At 37.4% G+C, this 25959-nt stretch overlaps 1 protein-coding gene across 8 annotated transcripts in view; it reads left to right on the forward strand.

Moving 5' to 3' along the window:
* Nucleotides 1-13687, forward strand: part of GRM5 (glutamate metabotropic receptor 5) — a 242013-nt gene extending 228326 nt beyond the window's left edge. For all 8 annotated transcript variants that reach the window (XM_086882176.1, XM_086882179.1, XM_086882178.1 and 5 more), the window contains one exon: nt 7117-13687. In XM_086882176.1, the coding sequence (XP_086738302.1) occupies nt 7117-7939 (823 nt within the window). In that variant the 3' untranslated portion in view covers nt 7940-13687. The remainder of the gene's footprint in view (nt 1-7116) is intronic.
* Nucleotides 13688-25959: the final 12272 nt, after the last annotated feature.

The following is a 25959-nucleotide window of genomic DNA, read 5'->3' on the forward strand; positions in this document are numbered from 1 at the left end:
TTCACACTGGACAGTGTTGCTCAGCTCATGCCCTCAAATCCCTTGTGCAACATTTTATTTGTTTTCCAACCCAGGTGTTGATATTTTCCACATCAGGGCCTAAATATCTCTTTTTATTAGTATTACAAGTGGCTCTGGATTTTTCATGAAAGAAAGATGAAGATGAAGATGAAGATGAAAAATAACATAAAAATAGAAGTAGCGGATACATTATGTGATGCTTTTTAAGACTATTTCTAACTAGGGAACATCACCTGTATCATTCACATATATATGGTAAAATCAACTGTGGAATGAGATGTTTTCTGAAGCTTTCACATAGCAGGCATCACAGCATCATTTATTTTGCATTTCTTCCATAATATATACAATTTTTATTTGATTAAATGCAATGAATAAGAAACTGCTTAATAACTCACAGGAGCAATTTTCCTGCTGATAAGTCCTGTGTGCAAAAATAGTTCTGTAATTATTTATCAGGCATGCCCAACATGTAAAATTCCTTCAAAATTCCTTCAATTGCATAGTCTTTGCAGAAGATAAAAGCCAAATAAGCTCTTGACTTTGGAGATACAACTTTGGAAAGGTTGTTGGTTTTTTTTTGTTGGTTGGTTTTTTGTTTGTGTGCGTGTTTTTTGTGTTTCTTTTTCTTGTGCACTGCTTGTACACTTGATTTCAGTGACAGGCGAGGTGATGGTTTCTATATGTCCCAGTTTCCATTTCATAACTTTAGCAATGAAAACAATGAAAAGTCATGTTGACCAAGTAATGTTGAAAACACCTTAAAGCATGTTCTACATCGGGAGCAGAACTCAGAGTTCCAGAGGAGTCACTGTCCTCTCTCCATCCTGTGAACAGAATGCTCCACTGTAGTGGAGATGTGCTCAGAGATGCTTGAAACGGCATTTTTCAGACAAAAAGCATAACACAACTCTAGTTACCTTAATTAACAACCACAATGAGGTCATGGTTGTAGAGGAAAGAAGATTCATCCCAGGACCACTTTTGCATTTTAGGTAATGATCACTGATGTACTAGAAATGTTTCATTCAGACACCAGACTCTCCATTTCCCAATCTAACCAAGCATGCTGCTGAAGAAGTTGACAGAATTAACATCACTGGTGGCTGCTCTATGAGGTCACTGGCAAAAGTTTTGTCCTTCAACACTCTCTAACTTTGTAGCTTCTTTCCTACTTACTTATTAAAGTCACTCATATAAATGTCAGCTGGGATTTTCATGGAGAAAGGAGGTATCAATAGATTAAAATTTGTGGAGTAATATAAATAATTGCTGTTCACAACTGAAAACTACTCTGAAAAATAATTGCAAAGTATTGTATATTTCTAGAACTCAGGACACGACAAAATTATTTCTTGCCCTGCATTTCTCTTTCCTGTTTTGTCATTTATTTCCATAGAAAAAAGCAGTATGAGATTAGTTTAAACTAAATAACTTGAGTGATATATCACTAGCAGGTTATTTGTGTGTGGCAGAATTGTCTTTTACCTAGGAAAACAATTACATAGGCATGTAGAGGTTTTCTTAAAAGCTCTTTAAAACTAGAGGAATAACAAAAACATAAAACTTTAAAGTGCTAGAATTGAGCTAATTTGGACATCTTTGGTTCTGCATCCAGTTATCCAGGTTGTCCTATATTTCTGGGAGAAACTATGAGTTGCTTCTCCATAGTTCATATACTGAAGCTCACCACTTCTACCACTTATTTAATTTCAGTGTTTTTAGCATGTTACAAGGTACTTGCATTCTCCCAAGGATGAAGAATTTGGGTCACTACAAGCAAAAGAAATAACGATCTGAGATTGGAAGAGACAAAATGAAAGCAAAAGCAAATGCCCCTACTTGAATTCATCACAAGTGCACACAGACACACACCATCCCTTATGAAGAATCAGCTTTTAATTAAGTCTACAGATAGCACACAAATCCTTTTCAGGCAGAGTAATTATATCATTGAGACTTTAATAAGGTTTCAGCAGAGGAGTCTAAAAGGAGAACAGGTTCTTTCTACTTACTTTGAATAACAAGGGTTCTCCTTGGCAGAAAGTTATATGGGCTGAGCCAAGTACAGAAGTTTATCCTGCTTATCACTGCCAGCTGCTTCTGGGGATAACAGAGGAAGACTTCTCCCTTAAAGACTTGAGAAGTCTGCACAGTGTTGGAGCTATAACTTAATTGCAACACTTCAGACATTGAAACATCTAGGCACAAATTTGCTACCAAGTTTAGTTCCATAAAATTTAGACCAGTGTGCTAAAATATGAAGTTTCATTCATGGACTTATAAATTTAGGAATTTGAAATCATTCCTTATTGTAGTCACATGAGAATAAGTTACAAATATATCATACATGTCTCCCTCCAGTTATTGTCCAGTGGGTTTTTGTAGTTGTACCATTTCAAATTTGGAGTTAGATACCCATATCAATATGTGACAGAGAACAAAAATTCCCTTGTATTTTTGTGGTTTCACTTATATTTTAGTTTCCATTACTGAATAATACTATGCAGCTATACATTCTAAGCTTTCTTTAAAAATAATGAATTCCATAATTTTAAACTGATTTTCCTAGTTTCCTGTTCAGTCAAGGATATTAAGAGAACAAGTGACTTATTTTCAAATTGCATATGCTTTCAGTAAATGTCCCCAGTCCCAGTCCCTAGACATTCAGCATCAGAATTAATTTTAGCAGCTCTGGGTAATTAATGAGAATGGCACCCTTATTAAAATATGAGAGTTTCCAGCTGCTGTGTCTGTAAATTCCTCTTCCTGTTTTTCATTTCTTCTGCATTTTGAAGTATCTTACAAAACAAATTCGGTTCACTAGCACCTGACTAAAGAAACACTTGTGGTAGACCTATGCACCATCTCATAATTAATCATACCACACAGAAAAAAATACTGCAACAAAACTTCTACTGCATCAATCAAAACAAAAGACACAGTGATCCATTCTAGACAATTAAAAAATATATGTAAAGAGAGAGGAATATTTTTTTTTATACCTACATGTATAAAAAGTAGTTAATACCTCTCATGAACAGAAAAAAATCCTTTAAAACAAAACGCAAGTGTCTCTAAAGCGATTCAGTACAGGCAAAAAAGGAGAAACAAAACTAATTGCTATTCTGTCATTGAGTGGACAACTGTAGAAGAAATATTTGAAATATCAGCTACTTCAAAAGTTCTCTCATTTATTGCAATTTCATTTCTTGTACATATTATGTAGATCTAGCAGTCAGGGAAAAAGTGAATCTATCAAAATCAAAGCAGCTTTTAGTAAAGACAATGGAGAAACAATTACTGTCTCGTTCTCAGGAAATCTCTCTTGTGCATAAAGCTGAACCTAATTAACCTATAATAAATTAAAACAAAAAAGCGCTAAAAAAGGCTTTGTCTTAAATAAAAAGAAAAATGAAACCAACCAAAACCATAAAAAAAACCAAAGCTAACATTCTGATATCACTGACTGAAGTTTGCTGCACTCTCCTCTGCTCTATTCAGTGCAATGTGCCAGCAGATGAACAGAGTAGGGTAGAAAAATTTGTATTCAGCCAAACTCTGTAGTGGAATTCCTTTGCGAGTTCAAAAGTGCAATTCTTCCATATTCAACTGATGGAGGCAAAATCTATTTACAAGAAAAATCTAAAATATCACCACCCTAAAGTTTTCCCATCATTGAAGAGTCAAGGCAGAGCTGGGCATAGCCAATGTAAACAAATCCATTCCTAGACATCCTACTCTGTGTCCGTGATCTATCTTTATTTCTTTTAAGCTGTGAGCATTGTGGTTTCCAGTTAACTTGACAGAGTACCAATCAATATGCAGTTAGAGCAGGATTTTAAAGTATTATCACAGCAATTTACCCACAACCCAGTTTCATGCCAATATAAGAAAACAAGTGGTGCTCCTTTCACAGAGGCAATAAATGACTGCACACTTCAGTTCAGGGCTGGCTTCCTAGTAAGTAGGTGCAGCATGATAAAGCATAGGATACATTTCTGATGCAGAAATTCTTTAGCTATAGGGTTCATTCCTTATGGAAAACTATTAAATCAAAAAGATTGGAAAAGATGTCCGAGATCATTTCAACTGTAAACCAAACATCACTGTATTCACCACCAAACCATTTTCCCAAGTGCCACATCCAAGCATGTTTTGACTAAAATCAGGGATGCTGATTTTACCACTTCCTTGGGCAGCCCGTTCTAATCACCCCCAATCAGCCCCACCACATGTTTGCTGAATAGTGTTTGTGTCCTATTCAGTTTTTAATGTCAAGGAATTTTCAATGAATAATGGCCAAGTCTTTCAGATTTTGCACAAAATTTACATTAAACATCCATTGGGTTTCCTTCAGAGCCCTAGGATCAACATGAGAGACACATGCACAGTTTACTCTTGGGCAGAGTACAAAAGAAGTGAGTGAGCACATCAGCCAAGACTGACCCAAACCCAAACTGAGATTCAGGGAGGTTGGTGACGTGCTCCACTGAAGATTTAACTGTTCACTGTCTTTGCCAAGGGCTTGATGCAATCTCAGATTTCACCCTTTCCCCCAGTTCTTCAGCTTCATATCCCTCCTTAATAATTGCCTCTTTAACTGTGACCAGGGAGGGAGGAGCATGTTGCCTTCACAAACTCTTATAATCTGACCTTCAGGCCATGAAAATATCTGCATGCATTTAGTACATTTTTAAATGGTTTGAACATCTGTACTAAGCCACTGCTTGAAATCAGGAGAGGTGCTAGAATATACCACTTTCTTTGGGCAAGGATTTCTATTTGCATTGACTAATCCTTCATGTTACTGGCATTTATTTCAGCCCTGTGGCAGGCAGATCTGTCACAGGTCCTTCTAAGACTTCACCAGGAGGACATCCAAGACTGGATCTGGGTCCTCTCCTTCTGCCTGATCAGAAAGTTACAAGTGCCAGATCATTCTCCCTCCTAGTCTAGGTCAAACACAGCAGCACCTGGGACAAGGTTACATGGTCATCATACTGGAACTAGGGGCAAGATCTCATCTCCTAAACAATGAAAATTCTGCTCCTGCTACTGTCACTGAGTTCCCACTGAGCTCAGGACTCAGCATGACCAGTGAGCCGGGGCTCTCAAACAGTTCTCAACACCCATGAAGCATGAGTTGCAAGGAAACAAGTGCATGGTCCTCAGAGGAAACAGTTTTACTCCCTAAGACATTAATGACAGCTCCTTTTCAGTCCAGAACTGGACCCACAGAGATTCAGAGAGTCAAAGTGAGCAGTGCTACAGGACAGAGTTTACTTTTCCTTCTTGCTGATTGGGGTACAGCAGAAGGAAGGGATTGTCTGAACAGCAAGTTACAAACCACCAGCTGTTCTGACTGGCATTTTTGAGTAGGGACCTAACAGTCAACTTCCAAGGTAGAAATAACATCCTGGTGACCATTTCAGCAAAGGGATGAACCCATATGTACTTATACAGATCATTTCCCAGTCCTCCCTCTCTTAAAGTATCCACTGTTTTACATTGTGTTTGTCTACTGGATTCTGTCATGCTGCTTTTGAAGGGGAAATCTGTTGGCATGTGTTGTTTTACGTGATCCATCGTAATTTCATGTAATGTAATCACAGATGTGAAGCCACCAGGAGGTTTTGTTGTACATTCAGTATGCAACTTTTTCTACTAGATGGCCAGAAAAGCCATTAAACTGATAGTTTGAGATAAACATCCACATGAAGACTAGTATAAAATTATCTGTATTTAGTCAAGTATGTGTTTTGCAAACTGTTAGGCTGCAGGCTATCGTGATGATATCTATTGCAGATTTAAAAAGCAAACAAAAAACAAATTTGCAATAATCTGCTAGGGTCTCCAATGTTGTTGTCTATTCAAAAATGCTAAATGGCTATAGCAAATGTTTTGGCAATGAAAACAAACTGTCTAAAGTTTTGATGCATTTTACATATAAATCATGTTTGTTTGCATGTGTAGACTGTTTTTCCTGTTGACACCATTTCAGAGTCATTGTCTGTTTCAGCTAAGAAATGTTTCTAATATCTTCCTTATTTCCAAGAACTATATGTTAATGTATGTGCGAACACCATCACATCAGACTAAGGAAGATGTAAAAGGAAATAGTGTATGTTTATACAGGCCACAGATGGCTTTTCTTAGGTACCAAGAGGAGAAAAATAAGTAACTTTGATAAAGAGTATGATGGGATCTGAAGAGAATTTACCCTAAGAGGATTCATCTTGCAGAAAAGTGGAGCAAAATGTTTATTGCTGTCTCCAAACTCATGTTACTATGAGGAGCTACTTGTATAGCTTGTCTAGTACTTCTTTCCTACCAGGAACAGAGTTTCATTCTCTGAGCTGACCTGCAATTTGAAAAAAAATTAATTATTTCTTTAATTTAGTGGCAGGTACCTTGCCAGGTACCTTGAATAAGAAGTTACCCATTACCTACAACTAGTATAGCCCTTTTCTGTGTATTGCTCCAATGCTTCCAAATAGTGGGATATAAACAGATTTCTTTCCCCAGCCTTAACAGATTATGCTTTTTCATCTCCCAGTCTACAACCCCTGCCCCATACCAGAAATCCATGTTCAGAACACTACACCATGCTCCTTACCACTGAAAGCTCCCAGGCCAGCCCACACACCGGCCCCTGCACTCTAACCTGTCCAAGTCTCTCACTCACTCTCTTCAAGCCTTTAATTCTTCCTCACTCCTCTATGCATCCCTCAATCCCACAGGCCCTCTTCCTGACACCAGTCCAACAGAAGAGAAGCCATCAAGCTGCTCTCTGCCCCAGGATGGACACTGTCTATGTCCCAGGGGCCTCAACAGAGGGGTCAGCAGTGGCCATGAACTAGCGCAGGACAGGTGATGGCTGGGTGCACAACTGAAATGAGCACACTGCTGGTTTTCCTAGAACATAAAGGTATAAATTATAGGTAGAGATATATTGCAATAAAGAGATATAGATGAAATTACAATCAGGTTTATGATAAATATATACTCTGAAATACCATATACCCTTGATATACAGCAATTATATTTTTAACTTTGTTGCAAGTTACCATCTTATCTCATTTGTGCTTACAGCTCTAATGGGAAATCGGTTTCCTGGGCCCAGAATGAGAAAAGCAGCCGAGGAGCACACCTTTGGCAGAGGTTGTCAGTCCACATCAACAAAAAAGAGAACCCCAACCAAACTGCAGTGATCAAGCCTTTTTCTAAAAGCACAGATAGTAGCCGACACAGTAGCAGCGCTACATTTCCCGAGGCTAGTGCCAAAACGCTTTATGACGTTTCGGAAGCCGAAGAGCAATACCCAGCTCAGTACCGACCACAGACTCCCTCACCAATCAGCACTTTGAGCCACAGAACTGCCTCTGTCAGCCGAACAGAAGATGAAGCCCCTACCTTCCAGTCAGAACCTCCTCAGCGAAGTAGCTCCTCTCAAGGCTCCCTCATGGAGCAGATCAGTAGTGTTGTTACTCGCTTTACAGCCAATATCAGCGAGCTGAACTCTATGATGCTTTCAACACCTACTCCAGGGACAATGGGGGCTGCTCCTCTCTGCTCTTCATACCTGATTCCACGGGAAATCCAGCTCCCTACAACAATGACCACGCTCGCAGAGATCCAACCGCTTCCTGCCATTGAAGTCAATGGCGCTTCACAGTCTGCTAGGAAACCTTCAAATGACAGCATCAAAGAAGGCACTTCAGAGACCCCAACAGCCAAGCAAGACCTGGAGGAGTTGGTGGCTTTAACTCCTCCTTCTCCTTTTAGAGACTCCATCGATTCTGGGAGTGCATCTCCCAGCTCTCCAGCTTCTGAATCAGCTCTCTGTATCCCGTCCTCCCCCAAATATGACACACTCCTCATCAGAGATTACACTCAAAGTTCTTCTTCGCTGTGAATGTAGTTCAAGACGACTTTGGATCTCAACAACTACAAGCAAGTAGTGAGGGGACAGCCAAGTCTTCAAGGTCTCCAGTGTTTACGCAGACAGAGTGAGAGGCATTGGGTCATCTTGAGATTGAGAAATGGAAGGCAAGAAGTGGAATCACTTGAGAGGTGGAAACATCAGATTAATTATGCTGATTTAAAGACAAAATGACTCTTGGCAGATTATCGTGGCCTTAAAAAAACATGGGCTTTTCAGAAACACTGAATCTATTTTTGAGGGCTTATAAGGAGTCTGTTAATCCAGTTACATACCAAGTGCTTTGCTTTAGTATTACAATGAACTGTGTGTACAATATAGGGGACGGGGGGCGGGGAACTAGATTGTAAACAACTGTACAATGGTTTGTTTGTTTACTCTGATCCCTTACCCAGAAGTGAACCTTGATCTTTTATCAAGAATAGAAGACCAAACATTGAATGTACATTTTCTAACAGACTCAAATCTGGGACCAACCTGTCAAGCTTTCTTTCTTTTTTTTTTTTTCTATGAAGATCTCAAAAAGCAGAAACGTATGTTCAAAAACTACAAAACCTTTTGCTGAAGAATATTGTGTCTGTGATACGTTACACGTGGATAACACTAAGCTGAGGCTTTGCAGTGAGTGACTGCAATATGGAGGGCTTTACAAGTGACTTCTCAACCTACGCATTTGTTTATGAAATTCTCTTCTATCAGTATCAAAAGATCAATTTGTTAACATTGGATTCACCCTCACAACAAAACCCAAGGAAGATTTCCTGACTATTTCACCGTGTTGCCAACTAATAATGAAGTAGCAAAAAATATTTTCTGGAGTACTGTTTTGTAATTCCCTTATCAGGGCAAGTTGTTGAGATGAATATTCTCTTTCTAGCAGCACTACTAAGCTATATTATAGCTGCATTCCCTATTGAAATTAACACATTTTTATGGACATCCTCGTGATAATGTTACCAGTTAAAATACTTATTCAGATACCCATCTTTGCTTGTGACAAACAGGTAAACACCCTAAGGATTTTCTCCATCCTTTGAATGACAGAATTCTAGGATATCAATTTGGTTTATGATGAATGCTAACTGTCAGTGGGAAAAGTTATCATAATCATAATTTATATATATATATATATATACATATATATATATAGAGGAAAAAGCCCTGTGTCAAAGTCTGCTTAGATGTGATTAAGCTACTCCTTAATAAGCAACAATTTTAAACATTGTTTTGCTGCTGATGCCCTGCAGCTATGAACAGAGACAAAAAAAAAAAAAAAAAAAGAAAAAATACATTCAAAGCAATACAGAGTAAAGGTTAAAACAAAGAAGACCTAATGAGATATGAACTAACAAAATCTTTGTTTCTTATCAACTCACAGAAGAAACAAGGGGATTCCTCAAATTTTTTTTTCCTATATCAAGGTAGGACAGTTTAGTGCACTTCATACTGTCACTGCACTTTTTTAATACAGGCAGGGAAGAGTTTTAAAGTTTGAATAGTAGCTAAATAATTTTTGATAGGTGTAGTTACATAGAACTCGTAAGACAGACCCTAAACGCACACTGTATTGGCTCTCTTCTTCATTACATAGCTGTCCTCAGGTGCCAAAATTTTATGGGTTTGTTTTATTTTATTGAAGGATAGCATGAAGTGATGAATAATGTACTTCAATTCAAAGTTGAATTGATGTAGCCTTATATAGAAGACAGCCTCAAGGAAGGGAGCCTTGAAATAAGGCTGCTATATTTTATTTTCAAAACCTTTAAATCTTGTTTCTTCGAAGATAACAAATATTTTGTAATCAAAATTCATACCTCCTTTTTCTCCCCCATGTTCAAAATAAATATTTGATCAAACAAGTAAAAGATTAAAGCACATTCACATATTTTAGCAAAGAGCATTTTCTATTCCTTTGGGATGCTTGTTTCACTATTATGTGTTGCACCCCAATTTGCTGCTCAACAACATTTAAAAATGAAAAGGAATAGATGACTGAATCCAGACCAGCACTTCACAGAGATACTCTAGTGACTCTAGAGCCAGACAGTGTTATCCAGTTGCAGTCTGGGCATGCTTGTTTTGTCAGGTACAGTCATTTATCAGCTTTGCCTATAGCATGAAGAGGCAGGTCACAAAACAGCTCTACTCCAGAAGGCAGATCCCTACACTAAGGCATGACTGAAGGTCCTTGTTGCCCATATGCAGTTCTTGCCTCCTCGCACGACTGATCAGCACGGACTCAGCTCTGTGCAGCTGCACGGTTCCCAGACTAGAGCTCAGTTTTGCCCTCTTGGTTCACAGTACTAGCATGTCTCCTCATTCCCTAGCTGTCCATGTCTTCAGGAGAAAGCATCTTCTGTCACAGATTACAACCCACATTTAAGAGAAAAGCATGTCCAATCAGTCTGTGATACAAACCCTCTTATTAGGGGAGTTTTGACCACTTAAATGTTGTTCGTGGAAGACTTATATGATAATATTTGTCTCCCATCAGTGCAATATTGTTTTAAGATAAACAGAGTGTACTGAGATAATTAATGTGAATTTCAAAGGGATTCTATTACTACCTGTTCACTTATTCTTCAAACTATCGACCAATGTTTTTACAAGAACATCCTCCACCTTGATCTTTCCTTAGCATTTTAGGTCCCCTGTAGTCTTTTTTTATGTTGGTGGACAATATAATTGTATTCCTGCTAAAATCCATGGGTTTCACTGCAATGTGAAATAACCAGCAGTGGAAATAAGGATTATACAGACAAACAAAAAAACCTTTCCTCAAATACAAAACTAGAAAAAAGGAGTGAAAAACAGAAACTGTCAAGCTCAGCACAAATATACCTCTTCTGCTCTCAAACTGCACCATCCTGGCCATAGCTATTGCTCAGAGCTTCCTGACAATGTTCATGTACACTGTCATTATGATATGGGTATGAGGATGCACCATGTGCCCTGAATGCATGTTTTAAGAACCTAAAACCCTAATGCTGTGCAACCCAAATTTTAAACACTTTTGCTCACTCTCACTATCGATGGAGTCATGTATCTTTGCATACCTATCAGCCACAGCAGAAATTTTAATTAAACAAGGAACCATGGATGAACCTTGCTGAGATAGTACTCTCTCGGAGTCAGTCTATTTTTAGTGAAAGATGGGCAACCTTAGGGGCATTAAAAGAAAGTAGAATCCTGTTTAATTGTTCAGACTGGAGTGCATCAACGTCATTTTTCATTATGTATTTGAATTTCAACAAAGGGAGGAAAGGTTTTGAGGAGAAGAAGGCAAAAATGATGTAATACCTGTAGTAATAATCCAAATGAGCCCAGTGGGAAATTTGCAGGACTGGGAAGTTCTTTGTGAGAAGCTGATGGGTTTGACATAAGAGAAAAAAATATGAATGACAGACATCATGACTTCATTATGCTGTTTGTTTGCTAGTATCTGTTTAGGACATTAAAATAGAGTGGCATGGATTTTCAGACATAAATGCAAAAGTTACAATCATGAAAACTTCTCAGTGTAACTAAAGAATGTGCAAGTACCAACTGAATGGCTTGAAATTTGCCTTCCAATTTAGTGCTGCTGCCGCAAAGGGAATTAAAGGATTTGATACTGTCATCCGTGACCACAGGGACCTCAAAAAAAATCTCTTATTTCTTTTGTGCTCAAGGCCAACCCTAAAGAGTGATGGTGTAATCACCTCTGGATCTGTGCTTTTGAAATAAAGTGAGTCACTCTGGCAGGCCAGTTGGGAAGAAGTCTTTGCAATACTGAAGAATTGTATTTTTAAATTGTCTCTGAAGAATGATTGCATGACTTTGAAGATGTGCTTCCCTGTACTTCTGTCTGAACATTTGGTGCCTAGACTCATGCAGATACCTTAGACCAGAGATTTTTAGACCACAGTCCACAAATCACATGGTGATTTCACGTGGTGAATCAAATGTTGGTGTTCCATGGGAGCTGGTTGATCACAAGGTGCTGGCTTCTTCTATTGATTTCCAGCTACAAAAGTGAGATAGAAACTAAATGATAATTAACTAACTGTTATGAGCTCTAAAAGAAGAAAAAAAAAAAGTTATGTTAGTTTGTTTGTATGTCTATTAAGTTGCTGTGTGTGTAAAAGGAAAACTTTTGTTAAAAATAGAGAATAAGATATCAAAAGAGAGTAAGCGGGAAGGCCAATCCATGACTCTCACTCTGGATGATAGAGGAGTTCCCCTGTGGATGTTTTCTTTAGTGTACAAGACCAAACTGAAAGACGGCATAGCTGTGGGTGCAAGTTCTGTAAAGGAATGTGTGTAACCTTCTTATTCTGCTTAATACATCATTTATGAGGTGAGAGGATAAAAGATGGTGCAACAGACAGGTAAAAAATAAAATAAAAAAGAGCTGTTTCCTTGGGGAAATCAGAGCACTATGCTCAGGACTAATAATATGACCACAAATTTTTTATTGTATTGGAGACCAGTGCCAGGGCTCCACAGTAGAGCAAAAAACTATGTATTACATGGAATAATTTTAAGTGCTGAAGTCCTTTGCTGGCACTGGCCCTTAATCTATTGGGGTCAATGGAATCATTCTAGATTAATATCCACATAAAGATAATCAAAGATGGATAGTGGCCACTGAAGTCTAGATTTTGACTATTTGTTCTGCAGAGAATGATAATGACAGGATAATCTTCCCAGTCTCTTTTGAATCAAAGAGCAGATGGATTTTATTAGGTTAATTCCTGAAGTTAGGCTTGGTGAATAGGTCCTTCCTGCCATTCATCTTCGTCAGTCCTACTCTATCTGGTATCCCAATGGGAAATCATCTTCTAAATGTGTTAAGGGATGTGAGTGAATATATCCAAAAATTTCAGAGAATTTTTGTCACAGTTTTCTGGCAGTTTAATGAATCTCCAAAAAAGAAGTCGATACTTTCCATGAACAAGAAAATCATTCATCTGCTACCCATTTCAGTGTGCACTTAATTTAGTAAAGACTGAAGTTGAATTACATGAATTCACTTTTTTTGCCATGGTTTATTATTATATCCTCAGTTCAAATATCTCCAATTGCCACTTACAATTTTATACTGTGAAAAGGAAAAGAGATACAGGCCAGTGAAGCATAAAGGTAAGTAAAAAATTCATCTGGATGATGAATTGGTGTATATGGCTGGTTTTGTCTCACCTGAGCAATGACAGTACTAACAAACAATAAACATTAAGTCACTCCGATCTGCCAAATGGGAACAAATATACTATGTATATTACATGTACTAATAGGATTATATGGCAGCTGCTGGTGGTATTTGTAATTAGAAATCTATATAGAATATAGATGTTTTAGAGAGATGGTGCCAATTCCAAAAGATTTATGTGGGCTACAAGTGCTTGTAATTATTTTTTTTTAATTTGCTAATAACTTATGAAGAACTGGTTTCAAACATTCTGTGACCGTTTGTTCTTTTTTATGTTGTTGCTGCTTATACTATTAAAAATAGAGAATGTAAAGTTATTATTTTGATGTGAACTGAAAATGATTTTTCATAAAATTTAACATTTTTATCAGCTTTGGTTTGCTTTCTACCTGTACAAATGTAATTTATTTTAGCATTGAAGAATACACTTGCTTGTTTCTCAATTGTCTACATCATGTTATAGTTGGTGTTTATGTAGAGTCAGGTACTTTTTGAACAGTATTAAAAAGAATCTGTGATATGACTAAAAACTGGATTTTGTTTTTTCCAAAACACTTACAGCTATGTTTTCAGTGTGTTTTTCTACAAACCAGGTATGCCTATACACAAACCCTTAAATTATATTCTTTCTCTTTTACTCCTCCCTCTCTGTTGCTTTAAAGGATTAACTTAACATTAATGGCATCAATGTTACATAACTTTCTAGTATAGTTTGATCTTTGTCTTTTGAAGCACACACAATCTCGTTGATGAGACATATATGGATTTGAGAGAAAATAGTAAAATAATCTAGCCTTGAGCAACATACAACAAAACTGTTCAACTTGGAATCATATTTCAAAACATTATTTTTATAGATGTAAGAAACTACTTTACTCCTACAAATGTAGATTCACATCTAATCTTGAACTGCAAAAAGATATCAGAAATAATTTTTATATCCTTTAACAATTTGGTTTCTAGGGTTCTGCCTTTGTGACCACTAGGAGTAAATATCTCAGGTCTGTCTACATTCTGTTTCCAGCCAACAGATTTTGTTATACCTTCCCTGCTAAATGCTGAAAAACAAACCCAAGCAAACAAACAAAAAAAAAAAACCCATCAACAACAAAGCCACTACTCAATAAACCCCAACCCATACAAAAAGCAACCTATAAACCCCTCACAAAACCAAACCAAACCAAAAAAAACCAACCAACCAACAAATGAACCCCATGGAACATAGCCAGCTTTCTAGTTTTGAAAGCCTTTCCCTCCTATTACAAAATCTGGGGTTTGTAATAGTCATTATATTCTTAAATAGACTGGCTTGAATTTGGAGTAACTATACTGCATGCAGTGAAATGCAGAGTATGAACTGCAGCACTCAGATTAAAACTATTTATTATACACATTATTTTCTAAACATGTCTCTAGAGATAACTGCTGAATCATTTTATTTGCTGTTGACAAATTAAGGGGAATAATTCATAAGACAATGGCAGGTAAGGTGCCCATCTCCAGCTAAAAAACAATGTGAATTCACATCATGTCTTGTAACCACCTAAAACTCTACATCCTAAAGTAAATTCTTTCAGTGTAGAAATCCACAGCAACTGATTCAGTGAAATATGCTACTTTAGGTGAAGAACATTTTACCAAAAGAAGCACTGCAACTACACTGCAATTTGAAGAGAAATACTTTGAAAACCATATGCAACATCTTATTTCATTGCAGAATATTTTTAAAGCAGTCTCTGGAAAGCTAAATCAAATTTGTTTGATTTGTAAGAGCCGTTAATTTATGCCGTGCTCTGTCACCACATCTCAGCCGTGTTTCTTCTGAGTATCTGTTATCACTACAGAATGATGACATTTAGAAACTCATAAACTAATAAATCCCATTCCAGATTAAATCACAAATTAGTTTACACTGATTAAAACAATAGGGGTGCAATTCCATAATACGCCTTCAGAAATATCAGGGCAATTAGTAATGAGAAAAGCGAAAGCTCAGTTTCTTAAAAAGTTTGGGGTCTAATTTCTCTCTGTCTGGAGCTTTATCTTTCTTACATGTCTGGTCCACACAAATTGCTGTTCGATACCAGAGAAGCCTTACTGCCAGTACTGTTCTCCTCAGCTAAACTGGTACATGGACCAGGTTCTCCTTTCCTTCTCACATCCTCCATCTGCTCACAGAACACTGGAAAGGGAAAGGGCTGGAATTTTAGCAACTGCAATCCCACTTTTTGTCTGTTTAGGGACCGTTTATTAAATCTATTTTCCCATTGTAGGAGTTTAAGACCAAATCACAGTGGAGTGCATGAGGCATTTATTACTGCAAAAGAAATACAGAGACATTTGTGGTGTATTTACATTTTTTCCAGGGCAGTAGTTTCAAATCACTATCTGCTTTTATTTGTTTTTACACCATGTCTTACAAATTAGTCAATTTTTTAGACCAAAACAAAGCAATCAGCATGCTCACTTTGTCTAACAGGGATTCAAAACTTACCTCCACATAACTTACTATATTTAACTTCCTCCCAATGATCAGAAAATTAAAACATTCACTGTTAAGGGTTTCCTGGACTTTCTCACATATGTTGTGAACATATGTGTCATATAACTACACAATTTTTTATTTTGGAAAAGACCTCAAGGATCAAGTCCAAACATTAACCCAGCATTGCCAAGTCCACCAGTAAATCTTGTCCCCTTCCATGGTGTATTTTTCCTTGCCCCACATCCATGAATATTTTTTAATATTTCTAAAGATGATGATTCCACTGCATCCTGAGCAGCTTGTTCCAGTGCTTGAAATGTGTTCACATGTATATGAGGAATGAGACATCAGATTTTTGCTTGTTTGGTGAGGTGAAGAGCAGGCTCAAGTGCTTGTCCCAGGATTGGTGTGGTGTGTTACATACACACTGTGGGCTGGTCCTTGGCCCTTAGAAGAGTAATTCCCAGAACCTGGTTCTCCTCCACCAATCACTCTCTGCCTAAGCCACTCCTAAGGTGCTCCAGAGCTCCCATTATGAATACTCTGAAACGTGTGTTTAAGCACCAAGGATGTCACTTAAATCTCTGCTTAAAAATCACTTTAGACTGATATTTAACTAACTGTGTAGACCCATCACTGATGAACATGGAGATGAAGTTGCCAAGAGGATATGGAATCTTAAAAATCTCAGTCTTGGGAGTATAAGATTTACTTCCAAGTTGAAGATGAACGCTAATGTGAGTCCAAAATTATAGGTGTCAATGTCAAGCTTAAAAAAGAAATGTCAGTGAGGCAAAATATGAAAAGATGTCCTGTATCTACGTAGAAAGAATAAAAGCAGTATATATTATCTCAATATTGAGATAAATTGAGGAAGACAAATAAGGAAAAGTACACAAAAAACAAAAATTCAAGACTGCATTAGAAGTGAGATATTACTGGAGGAGTAATCATGAAACTGTGAATTTAGGAAACAATTAAAAGGCCAACACAACTCTGGAGCCTGACCTGAAAGTAGACCAGTCAAAAGTGCTAAGTATCAAACTGGCATAAAGCAGACTTTATGGATGGGAGAGCAGTAAAGAGCAAGAAAAAAATAATGTAAAGATGTTATTGAGGTCACTGGATTTCCATGCTGGCGTCATACTGAAATCCTATCAGAGTTATAAACTGTATGAAATGACATTATTTCCTGATATATTATTTTGTCTCGTTTTCTCTTCTGAGTCTTTGTTATTTGATGATGAGAAAGGTGCTGAACAGTTAGATATTTGGTAAAGGAAAATCTGGCACCAAATTAGTGCAGCAGAGTTGAAAAAACAAAGACTTGCCATGCTCCTTGGTAAGACCAGGCTGGCCAGCTCTGCCCGTATGTGACTACCAAATATCAGAGAGCGTTCACCCAAACAGGCTTTACCAAGCTCCATCTTAAAGCAATACAACAGCAATACAACTTACACTTTATCCCAGCTGCCTTGCAAGTAGCCCTGGGAGGTTTGGTCCATTAGGTCACAGAATGCCAGGCTTCTTGATTGCTCCAACAGCAAACTGCATCTGCTCAGGCTAGGGAAATGCACAACAATAGCCCAGTTATAACACAACATTCATGTCTCCAGTAGATTAAAGCTCCCAACTACAAATGAAAATCCACAGCTGAACACAGCTACAGAGAGCTCATGTCTGCTGCAAATATTCACATATACCTCAGTTATCTGATGACAAGCCATGGAATAGTGAATTTTTAATTTCTTCATTCTTTAATTTCTTCATCCTTTCACTACCCCAGTCATACAACAAATACACAACACAGTAACTGACAGAGATTGTTCAGTCATCTCATACTGTATTGATAGCAGCTGTCTCCCAAATAGATTGGGAGATACAAGCAATGAATCAACACTGGCTGAGAGGGAACATGAAGCCAGCTGAAGGAAGGAAAACATGTTTTACCAAACAAGGTGAAAAAAGAGACTCAGATTACAGCAATCCTGAATAATTTCACTGAAAGTACTGGTGATGAGTGTGGATGAGACTTATGAGAGTGTAGCAGATCAGAGTATGAGGCTGTGTTCAGGATGGCTGGCAGAGTAACACTTCACAAATTTGTTTTTTTCTTAGTATGTTTCCATAGCTCCATTTTTCCAAAGAATGTGCATCTTTTGTGTACTAGAATGTTTTTTCCCCAGCTTCTAAATTTGATAATTTTCACTGTTTTCTTAGCTTTGGATTTCCTCGAAAAGTTATCTACAAAAATCAAGGTACCTAAATTCCACTGAAAATCCCATTAAACCTTTCACTTGCATTATTTTAATCAATCCTTGGTAATGTTGTATAAGTACTGCCCGTACTGGTTATTTTTTTCCTTAAGCAAAACCACAGAAAAACAATTACCAGTTCTAATTAAGAGAATGGGAATTCAGCCACAGAACTACTTAACCAGTGAGTAAGCCTGGAGTTCATTGTTAAGCTCTCTCTGTGCTGGAGCTGGTAACAGCCCATGTGAATCAGCAGGGGCACTGTTCCTGGCCAATAACTGCTGAAGGGGGTAATTTTCTGCAGATTACATGTTCACAAAAATACAGCTCCTGACTAGAGCTGGACTTCCTCCTGACTAATACACTGCTTTATTCTGCACCAATTACCTTTAATACAGTTTTCTGGGAGAATAAGTTCACTGAGATAGTCAAAGATTACATCATGCCAGTCAATCTCAGTGTCAGGAAATGTTTCCATTAATCTTAAATTTACTAGAATAGACTAGATAAAAAGCCATGCTCTCTGTTTCAGGAGTTACTTACCTTTGAAACATGAAAAGAATCAGGATAGAACACTACGTGTTCAACACAACTGGATCAAAGATGAATGACCATTCTCTTGTCAAAATCTCTCTCAATTAAACAAATTTCATGTCTCATCTCTTCTTCCATCCTGTGGGAAAGATGGGAAGAGCTCCAATGCAGTACTCAAACCCAGCTCCAAGGATATTTGCTACAGCTGCTGGGACATAAAACCACAGTCACCAGTACAACAGTTAAATTTCATTCTAATCAGGGATGACTGTGTTTCCATTGCAGTCTTCAGGTTGTGAGAGGCTATTTAGCTGGGTTAAAAACATGTTATTAATTTCTAATACCCCTGGCTCACTCATAAATACATACTTTCCTATATTTTATATGCATTTTTCACCGGGGGTTTTGGTACACAGTTGGTCAAAATGTAATTTTATGCAGCCTTCACCAAATAACCTGGGCTGGTCTTTCTTATACCACTTTGTGTTTTCCAAAGTTGCCATTTATGCAGACACTAGAATTGACTTTTTAAATTTCAGATTTTTTTTTTTTATACTAGACAGCAGTAAAAATATTCTGTTTGTTCACTGCCCTTTGTCTTCCTGTCTCTCTTGACAACTTCTCACTGCAGCAGACTGGTACTTGTGATGCTGTATTTCTACAGCCAGTCATCTCACACTGCACAGCACCCAACAGGCAAAGGGTGTGACCTGCACTCAGAACCCAGGGCTTTTCCTCCACCCACACACCAAACCAGGATAGGTCAAATGTAATTTCAGTTTGTGTGAAAAGGTTCCATTCTTCAAACACTTCAGTTTTTTTAGTTGTTGATTCAGACTTGACAGATAACAATAATATTTCTGAAATTCAAAACCACTGTGGTACTATCTATAAGAATGAAGTTAGGTATTTTCAGTGGCTGATTTTATCTGTATTCTCTGAATCTTTCTTTGTAATAAATATATTTGCATGAGTAGATAGATATAAAAAGTGTATTCCTTATGACAAAGTTGTAGAGTTTTTAAAAGGACTTTTTACTTGTTTTAGTAGTATTTTAATATGTTTTTCTTCAAAAAGTTCCTTCAGTCATAAAGATGGAAAAGATAATGAGGTTCAGCTCATTTCTCTGCAAGATCACTTCACCACTGACATCAATACACAGAATTCCTAAGCGGTGAAATGTACTTTTTCAAACATTCTTCCCTGAACTTAAAGCTATATCATCACAATTTTAAAGCAGGTACAGGGTCTGCTGTGCATCAGCCAAAATATTGTAACTCAGCAAGCTGATTGGTGCATGACAACCCTCCAAAAAGCAGAACAACCAAATTTCTTTCTTTCTGGCATTCAACAAGAAAAAAAATAAAAAATCTGTGTTTAAATATTCGACATTATATAAAGTCAAAAAATAAGCTGACAAAGAGGAACACAGTTCCAGATTGTCTGCTAAAAGGAAGAGACTTCTGTTCCACTGTAAAAGAGACCAAAACACGGGGAAAAAGTATGACTAAAATGTGATATGTAACTTCTGTCTTTCTAATTCCATTAGCTGTGTTTCCACTTCTAAAAATGGTTATAACATTTTGATCTGCACTGATATAGTTAGCACTGCAAAATCTGAGTGAAGACAAGGCAGTGATAGCGCTTTATGTGCTGCAGCAAACTGGGGTCAACCCATGGTGGATAATTGAAGCCTGACCCCAAACACATGCTGTGAGCCACCCCTCATACCTCTCACTCAGTGGGATTAAGCTAATTATTTCTATGACTTTTAAAAAGACAATCTTGTTCAGTAATGGGGAGGATTTAATGGTCAGCCTAAAAGGTCTGAAACCATCTCATCCATCCTACTTCCTCAGCACAACTCCATTCAGCTTCAGCTCCTCTGGCAATGCTGCTGACCCAGTGCAATAAATCTTACAGCTACAACCTTAGCTTTGTCATTTCTACACTTCCCTTCTCAACTGCCACTTGGTTAAGTATTTGCAAAAAAAATAAAAAAAAATAAAAAAGAGTACTAAAAGAAAAAGATCTTTGCAAAGCTCTTCTGAGGGTTTTATTCACGAATAGGGTTATTTAAGTCCTATTTTTCTTCTGTCTAGCACAATCCTATTTCCAAATGTCAAAAATCCCTTTGGTGGAACAAGAATGGTGCTGACAGTCAGCTCTGTGGATTTTACTGTCTTGTCACATCAGAGATAATCCTATTATTTCTTCCTTGAACTTGCTTCATAAGGATAAAGAAAATGAAAAGCTATAAACCAAGAGATATAAAACTAAGATGAAATATACAACACATTATGGAGTAGAGAAACTTGTAAATATCAGCAAATTTTCAGGTGATAAATTTCCTTCTAACCTGCTCAAGTCTTCTTATGCCTTATTACTTGTTGGGTGATGATTAGCTTCAGCACCTCCTCTGTGCTTCCATCAAACCTCTAATGAGATACCAGACTATAAGTTACTTCCCCCAAATCCTTTACAAAGTCTATGCAGAACAAAGAATTTAATTAATCACAAATTTTAGGAAGCACACTTAACAGCTCTAACCCAAATAAATCAATAACACTTTGGATCTTTTTGGTTGCTTGGAGCCAGCTAAAAAATATCACTGAATCCCCTACTAAATGAGCAGATTTTCCCCATTGCACACTTCTAGAGCTGGCATTTTAAACTTTACAAAGGAATACAGAAAAATCCTGTCAAGAAGACTATAGCCTGATCAGCAGCTCTTATGTCTCCCTTTCGTCCCCTTTTAGCTACTGTGATTGGTTTTGTATACTGGAAATACTGCCATTACCATTTCACAATTGAATAAATACTCCAGTCTCAGTGCAAGCACACATATGGGTAGTTGAATCCTGATAGATGCATTGTTTATCCACAGAAGTATTTAGGTTGGAAAAGAAATCTAAGATCAAGTCCTAACATTAATCCAGCATTGCCAAGCCCACCACTAAATCATGTGTTTAAGTGCCTCATCCACATTTTTTTGAATACTTCTAAGCATGGTGGTTCTACCATTTCCCTGGTCAGCCTGTTCCAAATACCGACTCTCCCTTTCATTGCAGAAATTTTTTTCTAACACCCAATATCAACCTCTCCTGGCACAACTCGAGGCTACTTATATCCTCTTGTCCTACCACTCGTTACTTGTGGTAAGAGGCTGACCCCCACCTCACTACAACTTCCTTTTCAGAGAGAAATAAGTTGCACTGACCATTATTCATCTATGTACTCTTACTATGTCTCATATAAATGGTCCAGAAATTCAAATCATAAAAAAATCAAACTTCTAAAAACTTTTGTCCTTCATGTCTATAATGCTCAAGATTATTCACCTCAGAAGACATTGCTAGTTACTATATGTTTTTCAGAGTGAATTAGAATACTTCTATGTAGCATCCTGTTGTGCCCCCCTTTTTTCCCCCCTGCATCTACAAGGTTATTACTGGCAAATGTAGACTGCTGTACGAACTACCCTTTTCAAATTGCATCAGCCACACTGAGTTAATGGCCCATGTTTCAGCAGAGTGGGTGGGTGGCAAACCACACAGAGCTATTTAGCATTCAGGGAGCCTTTTCTTTCCTTCTTGTGTACAGCTGTTGCTTGAGCCTCTGCAGTGATCAAGAAGCAAGTGCCACTAGAACCTGTTCAGCCTACCTCCCTGGTACATGGGAAAAAACTTGAGGAAGGCCAGTGTAACAAAAATATTACTTCACAGTTCTCCACATAGCTGCTAATGCAGCAGAATGGGGTAAAGAAATCAAACAAAATAAAAATGAAATAAAAATAAAAAGGACTGCTGAGACAGAAACCATCCCCACTAAAGAAATGCAAGATATAATGCTGTTCTGTTGACATTCTTTGTTCTCATCCACTATCAGGGAGATACTGAATTGAGTTTGTAACTAGAGGAAATGGCAGAAAGTACCACTTAATTCACCAGAACTGTATTGATTTACACCAGCTGGGTAATGGAGGAGGAAGTGAGCTCAATTTCGTTAACAACTCTAGTGAAAGGCAGCTTGGCTTTCGTTTCTTTTCAAGACAGCTTGGCCAAAAAAACTGTAATACGTAAATAGGAAAGTCAGAAGGAAAAATAGAAAGCTCACTTTGAGGAAGTGGTACATCCTCTGCTGTGAAGCAGAGCTGCATTTAGCACTAAGTCTCCCGCTGCTCACAGCACTGAGGTGTTGCTGAATCTGAGAAAGCTAAAACACCAGCCTAGGGACTGGCAGCAGTTCATCACAGGTGCCACTGGATCTATCTGTGACCTTAGAAAACAGTTAAACATCAGCTCAAGCCCATGTTTTTCATCACCACAGCTCATCTGTATTGAAAAAGCCCTAGGTGGTTTATATCTAGGACAGATATGTCTGTACCTCACTGCAGGTACAGTGGTGATGCTGCCAGGAACTGCAGACACAACTTAGAGGATCAGTTCCTTAAAATAAGGTGGGGCTCTGTCTCCCATTGCCAGAAACAAACACTGATGCACAAGTAGCTTTGAAGACTGATTTGTGAGCATTTGGGAAATTTTCTGCCTTTTCTGCATCCACATGGGTTTATCTGAAAGAGATTCTCCCTTATTTAACAAAATAAATGCCTCAACCTCAGTACTGAACTCCCATCCTTATCACAGCAACAAATACTTTATCAAGAAGCAGACTGCTCTCTAACCTACTGCATTTTCAGTAAAAAAAAAAATACAAAAAATCTGCACAATACGAACAATCAAAAAATTTTTGGCTGAAGATTTATTCATGTCATGTCATGGCTTTTGTCTGGAACAGAAATGCATACATTCATGCATGATATGGTATCTCAGATCTTACTACCTCCATCTGCTGTTTTGCATGTGTACTATCACTTTCATCTTCAAAGCCTGAAAGAAAAAAGTGTTTTGAAAAATAACATGGGTAAGTCCCAGACCTCTAACAGTAATGGGTATTAAAACTAACAGAGAAACTAAAAGAGCCCCTTTAACTGCCTTTGCATTTCCTGGAATTTCCAGAAGATAGTATATCAACATCAAGCAAATTATGGACCCTGTCACAATGTCTGCCACATCAGATACAGAGATACTGTTTTCTTAGCTTTGGAGAACATCCTGTGATGCATGGAACAAGCAGAACATGCTGCCTCATATACATATTATATAGGTGTTATCCCATAGAGACTTGTCAGGAAAGTTTCTAGGAACTTTCAAATATTTTATCTATTGATGATGATAAAATGTCAACTTAAAATGTTTTGGTTTTTTTTTCCCTTCAACTATCATGGGTATTGTATGAAAATCATCTTGTTTTGAAAGTATGATAATTGAGGTTCAAGCCATCTTGAAGGTTCAATTCTCACTTTTTTTCTTTTATTCCTTGAAATTAATGCCTTCCATCTAAGGAATGTTTCCTTATGTCATGACATTAATATTTTTATATAACAGAGGGACTTGACTGTGTCCATTAAACAAGAAGACATTTATATTAGATTTCTGGTTCTGATTTTTTTTTTTTTCTGATTAGATTCCTACCATTAAAACAAAATGTAATTCTTCATTTCAGCTACTAGGCAACTAACAATTTTCACAAAAGCCATCAAAATTATTCAGAGAGAGGAGGAAATCTAGTGAGGAGAGATGTCAGATGGCTATTGCTTGTTTAATGCCTTGCTTGCACGTGAGGAAATTAAAAAGGAATTGAAAAAAAAGCACTGAAAGTTCGTGGTCATCCACTGCATAGCATATACTGTCATAAAAGAATTCACAGATGTTAGGAGAATCAGCAAAGTAACTGCTTGATGATTTAGATTAAAGGAATAAGGTTGATGAGCATGTTCTCCTGGGTTAAATATGCTTTACTGAGACTGTAAATCAAACATAATCAATAGCACAAAACACTAGTGACAGGTTCTCAGGAGCCATAGAATATTAATGTAAAAGGAGCAGTTTGGAAAGCCCTCCAGTTTGACACTTTAGAAGGCAGATTTTCATGAACATGGATTTTTGGATAGTTTTAGTTTTAGCTGAAAGTTATACAAAACCACTTGGGTTTGGAAGGACCAGATATACAGGCAGCAGTATAATCACAGAGATTGCTAACCTCATAAAATTAATTCTGTGACAAAAATCAACAGTAAGTGGCATGATCAATTATCTGCACAAAAGTACCAGCTTCAAGAAATTTCAAAATCCTAAATCTTCTTGTCTTCATTTCCAAACATGGGATGATCATGTAGTTACCTTCCTACAAGATATATGAAAGATGTTTGGAAAACATTCTGAATTATAAAAATGCCTATATAAGCACTAAACATGCTTGAGAATATAACTGTGTAATGACTATTATTTTACCATTCTGCTCCTGCTACAGGCAACCTGATGTAGCATCCAACATTTTAACACCACTTAAGATTATCTGATCATACAATCAAACGTGACTGCTACAGGCAACACAATTTTTTCTCAGATTTTCTTATATTGGGACTGGAAACTCATTTGAAGAAAAACTATTGTCACTGTTAAAATAACTCATCCAATTATCAGAACTTCAACTATAGTGAAGTAATCAAAAGTCCTCAAAAAATGTTACTTTCACAGATTCTGAATTATATGTAGGCCTGAAAAAACAACCTTAATGATAAGGAATAATATTCTTTCTTATTCTGCAGCCGAGACTGTATTCTAATCAATTACTGTGGGAAAAGATCTCATAATTTTGGGATTAATCATATTCCACAGCAAGAATGAGTCTTAGAATACATTAGAATCAGGTGGTAATCTGCCTTAACTGATCTTTATTTATTTGAGTTGGAAATTTAAACAATGCCTGTATGATTTATATACAGTTGCTAATTCATTGTGGAACTGAGAATACCTCTGCCTGATGTTTCACTGGACATTTCAGTTCGTAGAAATGATCCATGATTGTTGCTGGATAATTCTGAGTGTCCCTTCAGTCCTCTAAGCTTCATTACACCACTCTGCATGGAGATGGATCATACTAGGGAAGGGTCTATTTATTTTTCCTAGAAAGAACCTACACAACTTGGTAGAGAGATTGTTTGGCTTTTGAATTGACAAAGCTGAGTGAATTCTCCAGTTAAATCCCATATCTTGAGACTGACTGATGAAAGGTGAAGTAATAAAAGCTTGATAGCACTACCAAATATTTCGAAAGATGTCAAAGGTATGCAAGGGGCACTGACTTTTTTCCCAAGATTGTTTTCTGGCTGCCTTGTTTAGTGTGAAATGAGATTTGTTTCCAGTATATGCTATAAAAAGTCATGGAATCATAGAATCATAAAATGATCTGAGTTGGAAGGACCCTCAAGATCATCTAGTTCCACCCCCCTGCCATGGACCAGGACAACTTTCACTGGATCAGGTTTTTTAGAGCTCTGTACAATCTTCCAGTGTCAAGTCCACAAACCTGTTCCAGTGCCCTTACCATCCTGTTATTCTTGCTGAAATCCCAATTTTCTTCTACCTCTTGATTAATATTCTGTTTGAGAAAGCTGAAAATCTAT

Source organism: Cyanistes caeruleus, chromosome 3, assembly GCF_971803275.1.
Source record: "Cyanistes caeruleus chromosome 3, bCyaCae1.hap1.1, whole genome shotgun sequence".
Classification (NCBI taxonomy): Eukaryota; Metazoa; Chordata; class Aves; order Passeriformes; family Paridae; genus Cyanistes; species Cyanistes caeruleus.